Raw genomic sequence first — 13,651 nt, forward strand, 5'->3', positions numbered from 1 at the left:
CCCAGCTGTGGCTCTCATTTATTTACCTCGGGCAAGTTATTTCTACTCTCTAAGCCTCACTTTCCTCATCTGTAAGACAGGGATAATAATAGTACCTATTTCCCAGGATGACTGTAACCATTAATGACAGATTGTAGGCAAAGAGTTTAGTGCAATGTCTACAGAGTCTATAGCTGTAAAAGTAGTTTGTTTACCATTATTATTCTATCAATGAATGTAGGATCTGAAGGAGACCATGGAGATAATCATCTTCAACTATTATATTTCATAGATTAAAAAAATGTTGGAGATCAAAATGATATAATTGTCCTTGGTAATGTACCTAACTGCAGGCAGCTGGAACTCAAACTCATAGCTTATTCCTGAGCTCTCCTCATACTCATCCTGAGCTGTCAATACTTTATAAATCTGACCAGTAATGAGAAAGAGAGAAGTCAAACCAAAAAAAAAAAAAAAAAAAAATCATGCATGCCCAGTTGGCTGTCAGAACTGATTTTCATTCTGTCCTGCCCTCTAACTCAAGGTCATCACTAACATTTGTGGGCCATATACTAAGTCTAAATAAATATATGAAGATGTCAATTAAGCTATCTCCAAAACTCCTTCCTTGACAGATATTCCTTCATCACAGCTGGCAGGTCAGCCTGAGTTGGGAATTATTGAACTTCTTGGATTTTATGGTAGTGCAGGGGCACCTAGCTTTGGACCACTCCTTGCCCTCTTTCCACACCACTGTGGAGCTCAAGTGCAGGCCTGTGTGAACCCTCTGCCATAGCCTGCATATTCAAGTCTTTATCCCACTATTCTCCCCCACCCCAAGTTGCTACCTCTTGGCTACTGGGCCCAGGGGTGAGCACTCCTGCAGTACATTCAAGGAAGAGGTCCTGGACATTGAGTCAAAGTCATTTGATCAGAGAGTGGAGGATCAGAGGTGCAAAGAGTGGTCTAGAGGGGTGAGCACATTTGTTCCTTTGGCCTGATTAACTCCTCACCTCCTGGATCAGATGGCAGCTGGAAGAAGCCCAGGTTAAGGCTCTCTTAAAGCATGGAGTCCAGGAAAAGGACCCCTCTTGTTACTAAGGGGTGTCAGTGCTCCAATCATATCACTGAATTTTAGGCAAAAGTGGCACTTAACCCTTTCAACAACTGGTTTCCTGCACACCATCAACTGAAAGAGTTCTGAGGTGTATCAGATGCCCCAAAGATATATGTCCTTTCAGTTCTGCTGAATGAAATATTTCCCCCAGTATTCATTGTTCAGTTATATAGAAAATGATTCACCCAACGTTAGGGCAATCAGCCTGTCACGATCACCTTCCAAGGTCATGCAACCTGGCTCCCATTCAAGAGCGTGGACAATCAGTTGCTTTTAGGCTCAGTGTTTGCTATTCCAGTATAGCTACTCCTGGAACATGGGAGAAATATAGCTGGGCAGCCAGGAGGACTCACTTCTCCAGCAATGATGTCTGCAGCTGATTTCATGAGGCTCTAAGAAAGGACCGCCCGTTTCCCGTTCCTATCTGGTAGGTTTGCCCAGCAAACCTTCACTGAAGTGCCAAGTCCTAATGCTTTGTTCTAAAGAATGAATTGACATCCAGTACTACACTTTTCAAAAGTAGAACATCTGTTTTCACAGCTTCATTGTGCACATAAAATTGCCCCTGGGCAAAGCTAGCAGAGGAAGAAAAGGCCAAAGGAGAGCCTTTGGGAGACAGTTAGGACAGTGACTGGTTGCTGGAATATAGCTCTTTACTGAGTAGCATGGCATGTTCATCTTTTGACAAACTTAACATCCTGGGTACCAATGACCCCTTTGACTTTTTTTCCACCTGAAAATCCTAGATGAGAGCTCATACTTCTCAGTAAAATAGGGGAGGGACCACTTCCCCATCCTCCTGTCAGTCATCACAAGATACCTTCCTGGGGGTTGTTCTGGGTTGGTCCTTCCTCAGCCACTGTTGTTGCAACCCTGTACTTTTCTGACTGTCTGTCAGGAAGGAGACAGGAAATTCTAGTCACCCTCACAGCAGCTGCGCCATTCCCCCTATCCTCTTCCAATGACGTTGGTTGGCTTTGGCGACAGGAGGTCAGGAACTGAGCCATAGTGAAGGTCAGAAAGACAGGTCACTGTTTATGCCCTTGTTGGGCTAGGGATCCTGCTGAGGGCTGTTTGCTTTCTTCCTTTCTATACTGTTTCTCTTTCCGTTCCTCTTTTTATGCTGCACAACCAAAGCATCCTGTTTTCAAAACATGAGACTGTTTTGCCACTGAGGAACTTTTGCTCTGAGGCATTTTGCTGAAGTGTAAGACAATTCTAATTCAGGAGGTGATGAACATTGAAACACAAAATTTAATGAACACATCTAAGAAGGCAATCTGTTTAAGCAGAACAGCTCTAACCCATCTAACTGAACTTGAGCGGCAGGCAGAAGATTCATTAGACATCCCCTCCATCATGAGAAACATGTCACTGCCTTGTAAACTCCTGCTGACCATATTCCATCTTCTTGTTTTTTGTTTTTGTTTTTGTTTTGAGAAGATGACCTATATGCAATATTAATGCACCTGGCTACAACTTTCTCTAAACTTTTGAAGTTCCATTTGACCTGTGACTAGTATTAAGGGATCAAGAAAACTTGGGTGAAGGAGAAGACAATGGTCTTGTAAGTCACATAATTAGTTCCTTATCTAATCCCCTAGGTTCTGAAATACACTTGGGAAAGGCAATTGTAATCTCTGAGTCATTCACTCTTCTTTAGACTCTAAAAGGGTTAAAGAAAACAAATAAACACGCAAAAGGACAACCCTACCCAGATGAGACAAATATGCAAGACTGTTTGCCTCTCCCACTATAAACAGTTGACTCTCCACCATATGCATGTCGACCAGCACGTATGTCATCTGCACATGCCCCTTCTGTAATGCCTCTGGCTCTCCTATCTGCACCCTAAAGTTCAGACATCACAAACAAAACTCAGTGCTCACTTAGCTGAATCAAAAGTAGGTGAATCAGAAGTAGGGGCACAGATTCCTTTTTGCAAAAAATGTAGTGGGTGCTATTAATAAGTGATCATCTATTGAATTTTTCCTACTGATCAGGTTTCTTATGACATGTTTTATTTCAATCTACACAGCAACCTTCATGAGGGAGGTACACCACTTTTATACCCGTTTTACAGATGAGAAAATCAAGTCTTAGAGCAGTTAAGTAATTCAGTCTCAGTCAAACTGATTACTAAATGGAACAGACAGGATTAGAACCACAATTTTTCAATTCCAAAGCCTGTACTTTTTATAGTCTCCTTCTCTAAAATGCATTCACACTTCCAGTTCTGTAACTCAGATTTGCTGTGGTTCCTTTGTTCAGCAAAAGGAAATGACAATTGTCCAGATAAGCTACAGCTACTTGGTAATATCGTAATAGTGAGGATGATATTTTTAAATGGCAATTTGGATGACGATCTCAAATAATTCTGACAAAATTTAAAGTTGAATGTGGAATATTATTTTTTATCATAGACAATTCAGTCCCCCCCCACACCCAGTAAAAATCAATTTTTTTTTTTTTTTTGGTGGCCACAAAAACATTCTCATTGTTTTGTTATCATATGTGTTGTGGTTTACATTATACTTGAGCTTTACCCCATATAACTAACGGAATAATTCAGACTAAGAATAGCTAAATGAAAAGAGACTTTTTAGCTAAATAAAAAGAGATATTTTATCAAAAATTGAAATCGACTTCACCTTTTGGGTGGACTTTGTTTATCTGCTGGATAATTGTTTTGCTCTACAAACTTGCTCTAGAACTTGAAAATTGGTGAAGGACATGGGTCTACTTGAGCTGTGTCATTATTGAGCTTTAGCCCTTTCTTTGGGGTTAGCTCTATTCAACTTTCATTGTTTCCTGCACAGGATACCATAAAGGAGGACTAGAAACCTGGGGGGTTGGAATTCTCACCAGGACCTACACAGCCCCTGGTTTTAAGCCTTATAAAATAATATGCTGAAGATTAAATTATTTTAATTAATTTGAAAGACAGACAATGTCTAATGTCAGCGTTCCAGGTACTATTGTTAAAATGCTACGATGCATCAACACTCAAGTTGAACAATAATGACACTCTGTAGTTTCTCTGTGAGCATTCTTTTTCTCCTTCTGGAATTAGTCACCTGCTTTATCTTGGTGACTCCAGAAGTTCACCATGTCCTCTAAGATGAAACATGCTGGAAAAAATCATCCCCCAATATTGGATCTACATCTTGTACAGGTTTCAAGTATCACGAAATACAGAGACAAGAGTATTTGCTAATGCTTCTAAATAATCTAAGCATGTATGAAAGTCCTTCTATGTAGAATCCCATGTAGTGTGATTTGGAGAAGTTACATAGGTTAGCTCCCTCCTGGGGAAGCAGTTGGTTAGGTTTTATACCAGCCGGAAAGTCCCAGAACTTAGCACTCAACTGAGAGTTTCGAAGTCAGTAAATGATATTTAAACCTCAAGGGTGCCCTTTTGTTTTTTCCCCCCTTCCAAATTGAACTCTGAATTACAATTTCAGAAAGAGACTTATTTTGCCCTTTTATCAACCAATAAACAAATAACGAGTTCTACAGTAAGAAAAGCTGCCCCTCACCTCACACCTCCTTTTCTCCTTCAGGAACTCCTAAGGCTGCACTGCTTCCTCTGCTCAGATGTTTTGAGCAGGAGCCAGCCAGCCTCAATCCAAAGATGATTCTTTAACGGGAGGGGGTGGGGGGAAGGGAGGAGGGACGCACATTCACCAGGGCACCTCAGGCTGGCAGGTGTGGAACAGAACCTCTTCCCAATCTCAGAAATGTAAGACAATAACAGAATGCCTCAGGCTAGAATGATTGGGAGCTCTAAACAGTTCTCTTGTGAGGGAATAGGGACAAGGCCTTCCATTAAAGTGTGATATATCACATATATGCACATGTGAGAGTGTATGTGTATGTGTGTGTGTGTGTGTGTGTGTGTGTGTATGTGTATATATATATATATATATATATATATATATATATATATATACACACACACATATATATATATTATATGAGATAGTGAGAGAGAGAGAGCGAGGGAGAGAGCACCAGCATTCTACAAGAGGGAAAAATACAAACAACAAGCAACAACTCTCACTATATAACCTACATAAATTAGCACCCTAAGTCCAGGTGTTAATTAAACAAATGATATAATGATAGAAAATTAAAGCTTTTCAAAACTATGTTTTGTCTGGAGTTGGTAAATAAATCCATTTTTTGGCAGTATAGGTAGACCTTAATTTCAAAGGATTCTACTTTGAAGATCAGCAAACTTTTAAAAAACTCTCTGTCTTTGACAACAAGGTATATTGTTACTTTTTTATCTTAGGTCACGTCAGCATCACAAAAGAAACATTAGAATGTCTCCCACTGTCTTTCTTAGAAGGAATTTACCAAACTTAAGGGCAAATCATTGTGTCCCATCCATGTAAGGAGGTTGAATTAATTAATTAAATATATAATTAATATATATAAATATATAAATTTATATATATTAATATATAAATTTATAATTATATATATAATATATAAATAGATAAATTTCTTTTTTTACCTTGCTGCAGTGCAGCCCTGTGGACTCTGATTCAGATTTTAGTTTTCTGATGATTGTAAAATTTTTAAAAAGGAAGCATTGTCATTTGTATACTAGCTTGGAAGACATATCCTTTGCCTTTAACATATTCTAAACTGCATCAATTAGAGAAGCTTGGTTTCTGGTAATAAAGCTACACTTTTGCTATAGCACGGAGACATAAAGTGTGGCCCTTTGGAACACTCTCCTGAGAGCTCAGCAGTCTTAACAGTCGCTTGTGCGGTCTGCTACATGCTGCTGCAGACCCAGGCTCAGGGAGCCAGAGCTCCGGGGGAGCAGGTCACACTTTAATGTAGAAGGCGGTGGTGGTCGCTTACCTTGTTAGAAGCCATCTCACTGACAGAGCGGTAGGTCTGTATGGTCTCTAGCTGGTCTAAGCACCAGTCTAGTTCCTCCAGCGTTTCCATTGCTAATTTTTGATAAGATTCTTCTGCAAACAAACACACAGACATGTAGTTAGGCTGGAGCGGCTGCAGGCTGTCCATAGCAGAGTCAATGCTGCCACTGCTGATCTCCGCGCTGCTGAAGGTGCCCCCTTGCTCCTTCATTATTTGCTTGCGGACTCCTTCCTTCCAGCTCTCTCCACCAGGAGAACAAATCACCGTGGTGCTCTGCCCCAGACGGCTGGTGCCAAGTTCTCAACTCCTGCCTCCCCCCCCCCCCAGCCCCCGCCTGGATGAGGTGTCAGTGATCTACCAAGAAACTTCCTCTGAGGAAGAAGGCGGGGGAACAGTCTCTTACACGCTCATCTGCATACATGTGCCTTAAAACTAAAGGCAGAAGAAGGGAAGACTTTTCTCAGGCTCTCTCTGCCTTAGTCATTCCGGGGCTCTTTAGGGTATGTGAGGTCATTTCTGAGTGTTTGCAGTCACAGAGGAGAAATGAGGAAAGCTTTTCCTCATTTTGCTTTTCTTCTAAATGGAACCGACATTGGAAAGCTGGGGGAGAACCCTTTGACCACTATGTTCAAAGACTGCTGCTACATCGTCATTCATTCTGGGAATGTGTTGGTGTTGGAATAACTGTGGATTCAGCAAACACTGACCTGCACAAATAAAGGGGCGTTCGCTGCTCCTGAATCTCACCTTTAACTAAAGGCAAAGTGAGGTCTCCCTGATAAGACTCCAGTCTAGGAGAAACAGTCTGGAGTTTTTACGTTTATTGGCCTGAGAGCCCTGCAGCTCTTGTTATACTAAACAAAGTAAAACTTCCCTCCTGCAAGTGCCAGGATCACAGGGAAATTCTGAACCGGACTTTCAGGTGGAGCCAGATGTGAACACTGTAGATTTTCATTTTAATTAAAGCTGGGGGCTCTGATTTGTGGTCGTAGGAAGCAAGAATTTCTGGGAATATTTCTAAGTGTTTCATACAAAAAATACTGTTTTCAAGATCACTTTTGCTGGACAATTAAAACTCTTTTACTAATTCACCGCATGTCATTCCATATCCAAAGATTTGTGGGTCTGAACAAATACTTCAGGTTATTGACTTAAGAAACCTATGTTAATAAACACTAAATTAATTTTATAATCCTAGATGAATTAATGAAGCTACAGGCAGTTATAAAAAGCAGTCGGACTTTCCCACTTCTTGAACATTTTTGAGGGAAGTGACATCCATTCGCCCTGCTGAGCTTTCTGGAATGCACACAATAGGCACTAATAAAATAAGAAATTTATTTTGGAGTCCTAATATAACATTCATGTCCGATTTAGAGCACATTTCTTATACAATTATACAGAAATCCTAGTGAGACCACATAGCTTTTTATTTTTATATGAATAATTTTGTGTGAGTGGCACTCCAGTACTTGAGACAGAAAGGGAGTAAACAGAAGTGTAATTCCAAGTGAATGGAATCAATTGGCCACAGATGCACATTTCAAAGAATCCTTTCTTTGTTTATTCCCCTTATACTGGTATACTTCAGGATAAAGAGGGGTTAAAATTCAATATCCTGTATGTCATACTTGAAAAGCCACAAAACCACCAGACGTAACTTCCTCCATTTTTTCACACTCCTCAAAAATGTGTAGACAAGAATTGAGGTGTTTTTAATAAAACGTTTTTAATGGCTTTCTTCTTCTCTTTTACAATACTGCCTCATCATGAAGACTTTCCTCACTCTATAATGTGTCCCCAAACACCCCCTTGCCTCCTGGGTTTACTTCCAGAAGAGCACTTCTTCCAACTAACCTTACCCAAAGGTAAAGAGCCTTCCCGACCCCATTCCCTCTAACAAAATAAAAGGTGCAACCATCTCCCAATGCCTTGGGCTTTACTGTCTTGTATGCAAAACAACTGTAAAATGATATAGCATGGTTCTCCTTCAAGAAGAGGAAAAAGGAGAAATCATTCTACTCTAACCACATAGAAAACATAGTAAGTATACCAGCAGAAGCTCTGAAAACAGAGGAGCACTCTTCAAAGACATAATGATTAGGTATACAAGCATACCAGCAGCTCATTTGTGGCCATGACAGCATAAGCGTATAAGTACTGTGCTTCCAGACTTGGTCCAAAATGAGGTGTGGGACTGGCTGATAGATGCCAAAGATTTTGCACCATGGTCCTCTATTCTTCAGGTCAACCACAATATTTTTTCAGCAAAAAATTATTATATTTTGAAGTTATGAAGTTAGACTTGTCACTTTCCAAAGTCTTAATCCACAGTCAAGACTGCCTTATCATTTATCATAGCTGCTAACTAAGGTAGGAGGCACAGGCATAAGATTGGGCTGTGGCTGTGGCTCAGTGGTAGAGCACTCATCTGGCATGTGTGAAGCACTGGGTTCGATCCTCAGCATCAGAAAAAAATAAAATAAAGGCATTGTGTCCACCTACAACTAAAAGAATACATATTTTTAAAAAATGGACTATGTATGAGGTAGGAGGCCTGAAATGCCTTCTTGGACACAACCAAAGGAAGTGACCATTGCAGCTTAGGGCTGGCCTCCATGCTGCAACTTTGCAACTCTGGCACCACACCAGTGTTTGGTCCCCTAGACACCCAGGAAATACTTGGAGAAATGGAAACCAAAGTGCCTGCCCAAGCTGCCTGCCAAGCCTTGGGTATCTGGAGGCAGAACAGCACTTAGGCAATTACTACACAAAAAGCACCAGCTTTGAAGTAACAATCAGAAATATTGACTTTCTCTTCTACCAGTTATTGTATGATACTACATCTCAACTTCCTACATCTATAAAATACGAAAAAAGAATATTTATCCCATGAAGTTATAAAGGGATTAAATGAGATAAAATATATAAAGTGCCTAGTAGAGTAGCCAGTTCTTAGTAGGTGATCGAGACATACAAGTAATTATTAATGATACTCAAAGAAACTCAAAGGCCTAGCACTGAGAGTAAAGAAGAACGGGAAGAGGAATTGGAAGGAAGATAGCAGAGCTGCATATTCAACAAGGGATATTACAGTAAGAACTGCAGCATCATTTGCAGGGCTCAATGTGGAATTGAAAGTGCAGGGACCCTTGTTCCAAAAGCAGGAAAAAGTGCTGTTAGAGGTACTAGTGATGATGTTTCTTCCTTTCTTCTGTCATGTTGGGGTTCTCTCTGCCCCCAAACTTCCAATTTTAAAATACTTTTACACTGGCTGAAAAGTTGCAAAGATAATGTAGAAGGGTTTCCACTTACTCTACATCCTGGTTTATCCATTGTTGACATCTCACATCTTATGGTATGCTTGTCACAATTAATGAATGGCTTCATGAGTTTTACTTAATGTCATATTCTTTCAGGCATTGGCATATCGTGAGGTGAGTACAGATACTCCCAGGAGACCAAAGGCTTTGCCTCTTACAACTTAGGGCATACATACATACAGCTTACCAACTACCGGGTACCTCTCTTGCCAGTTGCCAGACTGCTATGCCCCAGCAAGAGGTGGGCCCTCCACAGCAGAAAAATCCTTAAGGTATTATGTGTATCCTTATGAGTACCCCCAAATTCTTTTCTGGGATGTGCTAGTTACCTGAATCAGAGGTAAGCAAAAGGCTTATTCCCACCAAGACATGGTCTCTGTCTACCACATTACAGCCTTACCAGCCCAGGGCAGGAACAACTACAGCCATACCCACACTTTATACTTTGCAAGGCACATGTGACCAAATCAGATCCTCCCTGTACTTGCACCCAGAAACCTGGTGGGGATGGAGAGAAGCAGTTATCATGCATGGGGGCAGGAGGAAGGAGGCTGGAAGACTCTTGGGGCGCCAGGGATCAAAGGAAGAGGATGGTAGAAACCTAAGACTGGGGATGTAGCTTAGTGGTAGAGTGCTTGCTTAGCATTAACAAGGCCCTAGGTTTGACCCTTAGCACTGAAAACAAAACAAAACAAAATAATAACTAGGTGAACCAGCCCAGGGAAGACAGGAAGGTGGCAGGATGTTGGACAGTGTATGAGTCAAGTGTGTGCCATTGGCACACACTCCATTATCTCATCTGATTTCACTTACCAAACACAAGTACAACAATAAATTAGGAGTTTCAAGATGGCAAACATGGAGTCCTTCTGAGCGTGGGGTCCTGCGCAACCACACAGGTTGTATGCCCATGGGGCCGGCTCTGTGCGTATCTAACTTAAGATGGTCCAAGAAAAAACGAGCTTAACTCTGTAGAAGTAAGTCTCGAAAGAGTAGCAGTAGCTAATGAAACCATGTATGGTCATTAAATCAACTCTGGTTTCAAATATTTTTAGAGGGAAGGAGCAAGGATAACAACTACCTTCCTTTCCTCCTTTTTTTTTTTTTCTCTTTCTTTCACTCCAACAAGAGTGGCAAAGGAAGAATTTCTTCCTTTTGCAGGCCTGGTAGATATTGTATTTGATCCTGAGAAACAGGAAAAGAAAATGGATGAATAATTATAATTACTATCAATCTGGTAATAATACTTGGCATTCAAATAGTTCTTTTCTTTAAGGAGCTCCAGACACACTATTCATTAATCCTTGCAACACCTCTGTGCGTTAGACATGGAAGAGGTGTGATTATCTCAGATTTAACTTTAAGGCACAAGCTAAGAGGTCAGAGGTTAAATTGTTAAGAGAAAATAGTCCCTCTAGATTTCCAGCCAGACTGTATCTTGGTCTGTGAAATCGAGGTTTCACTTCAGCACTGAAAAGCACAGGTATTATTGAAAATGCTGCATTTAAAGTTGCATGTCATCTTTTGAGTCTTTTCTAGCTAAAGTTGCATAATTGCTTTCCTAAATGTTGTCAGCTCTTGAGTCTCCTCTTCCCTTTTCTGATCCACTTTATGCAGCCCTCAGGAAAGGGAGGCTGTGCAATATTTACTTGGAAGACCAGGTATAGTTCTCATCTTGCATCTTGCTTCAGTGGGCAGCCTCAGGAAAATTACCTAAGTAATTTATTTACTTCTAAACTGAGGTGGGAAAACTATTCTAGTCTCATGATGAAGGCAGAGTCATAGGAGAATAGATATAAAAACATGATAATTTTAAAATTATCGTATACCTCTTGCAAATATCTCATTTATTGTTACAGATGGGATACAAGTACACTGTAAAAATTTTTAAAAATTACAAAGAAGACAACTTTGACATGATAAAAATCTCACATTTTTTTTTAATGAGAGATCACCACTGTTAATCCCTTGGTGTGTATCTATTCATGTATATATGCATGTATATGTGGGTGTGTATATACATATGACAAATAGAGCCACAACTATGCAGATGGTTGAGCAGAATAATCTTTTTTCATTCAATGTCTTTACTTTTTTCTGTTTTAATAGTTTCTCAATTCAATTACTATTTGGTTCATAGTCCAGTTTCTCCAGTTATTTCTTGAGAATTCAGTACCAATGTGTGTGGGTGTTATAAGAATGGAGTTGGGAAGAAGGACATATCCAGAGAAGGGTGACATTAGGAAAGGTAATTGGAAACCTCTGCCTGGCCACGGAGAGTTAGCTGTTCATTGTTAGAAAACATGGGAAGAGATTTTTAGCACTTATGAAGTCAATGGCTGAGCTGGTAACAGACCTCAAGTACCCTAGAAGCTGGTCTTCAATCTGTGCAGCCAAGTGTGATCTCATTATCCAACTGATCTCATGAAAAAGCAGGCAAAGAGGCTCTCTAACATTTAACATTGAAACTCTTCATGTCATCACTTTCTTTTTTTAAATGTTTATTTGTTCTTCAGTGGATATCATCACTCTTAATACAGATAAGTATACTGAGGTCCAGAAAAGTCAGTGCCAAAATACACATGATTAGCAGGTAAAACCTTCACAGTATACCACAAATATAAATTTGCTACAAATTCCATCTATATGTATTTTTAATATAGCTTGGAATAAATTAGAAACCTGTCTGTCATTTTCCTCCACATAGAAAAGAAATGCAAATCATCATTGTTTATCAGCTTCACATCATTGAACTTTCTTCTCATTACAGAGGGTGGTTTCTACTTACAAGGCTATGTTAGTGGTTAAATCAATCAGAACTGCCACATGCATCTCCTAAGCATAAATGAATGCTGTCTTCTAAGTATAAGTGTGGAACAAAAGAAACCAAATATTAAAAAATACATGAAAAAAAGTACGGTTCAATTTTTTAAAGTCCCAAAGATGCAAAAAACGAATCTACAATGTTAGAAGTCAACATAGTGGTTATCTTGGGGTAGGGGATTAGTGACCAAGATGGAATTGAGAGGCTTTCTACAGGTCTGGCAATGATATATTTGTTGGTCTGAGTGTTGATTAAATAACTTTTCATTTTATGAAAATTTACTGACTTCTAAACTTACACTTTGGGAGCTTTTCTCTGTCTTTCAGCTTTTCTGAGCAAGTTTTCAGATGGAAAAAAAAAAGCAAGAGTAGGATTTGCAAAAACACATTTCCTTTCCTTTGGTTAAGCTGTAGCCATGGTTATTTGAAACAAAATTTTAAGTCTCACAGAGCTGAGTTATAACAACAAAAAGATGTTGGTTTTGAGATGACATAGACTAGGTTGCTCCTACTAATCCAAAATTCAGTAGATTACTTTAGAGTCTTATAGCTGTTTATAAATCCTGACTGTGCCACTTGCTAGAAGTGTGATCTTAGACGAATTAGGTAGCCTGTTGTATCTCCACCTCTTCACCTGGGAAACAGGAAGAGGCCTAAACCAGCTGTGAGAATTGAATGAGTCATCATATACTAAGCATTTGGTGCAATGCCTGACACACGTCAGGAACTTTTCCCTCCCTTCTCACCCCTTCATCTCTGGTCCTGGGTTACTTTCTTGAGGGTAGATGGATGTATATGATACTAAATCAGGTGGAGTTTAGCTTTGACCTGAGAGAAGGGAGCCAGTGTAAGGTTGGCCAGGGAATCCTAAAATGTCCCTCCCACTGCATAACTTCATAACCTCCTTTAGTTAGAAGTTCTTGGTTTACACCAAACTCTGACACACCTGATCAGTGGTTCATTAAACATGGAGAATTGTACAAAAAGCTGTTCACTTACTCATTTGTTCCACAAAATACATAGGGCATCTCTTATGTGTCAAGCCTGTCGCTGGGTGGGCTGCTGGGTCACAACATGGGATAAGATGCCTCAGGAATGGTAGTGTCCACTGTACTGAGTGATTATACTGGAAACACCTTTACCATTCTCCAAATTATCAGTCTAAGAAGATAGGTTCCTTCTTTATTCTTCAGATCCTCGCCAGTAAGAAGTGTTTGTTCGATTCTTCACATTTGGTATATGACTCTAAATTAATGCACTAGCTTCTAGCCCTGTAGATGTCCTTAGTCTATTCCTCCATAAACCCGGGGTGCTTTGGAATTAGCATGCTTATTTCATTTTCCCCATAATACAAAAAATTAAATCCTTTTTTATATGTAAAAAAAAAGTAAAATAGTTTCATACCTATGAAGATCAGTCTCTCATCTAAAGGGGTTAGGTTGAGATTATCGGCCCATGTATTTGATGGTCTTAATTATGGTTTTTCCCTTATTGTTACCAATATATTTTT

At 39.9% G+C, this 13,651-nt stretch overlaps 1 protein-coding gene across 4 annotated transcripts in view; it reads right to left on the reverse strand.

Moving 5' to 3' along the window:
* Window positions 1-13,651, reverse strand: part of PDE4B (phosphodiesterase 4B) — a 540,698-nt gene that overhangs the window by 35,475 nt on the left and 491,572 nt on the right. For all 4 annotated transcript variants that reach the window (XM_081308892.1, XM_081308890.1, XM_081308891.1 and 1 more), the window contains one exon: window positions 5,975-6,087. In XM_081308892.1, the coding sequence (XP_081165018.1) occupies window positions 5,975-6,087 (113 nt within the window). The remainder of the gene's footprint in view (window positions 1-5,974; window positions 6,088-13,651) is intronic.

The sequence above is a fragment of the Spermophilus citellus genome (genome assembly GCF_964194105.1).
Source record: "Spermophilus citellus genome assembly, chromosome: 9".
In the NCBI taxonomy this organism is placed as follows: Eukaryota; Metazoa; Chordata; class Mammalia; order Rodentia; family Sciuridae; genus Spermophilus; species Spermophilus citellus.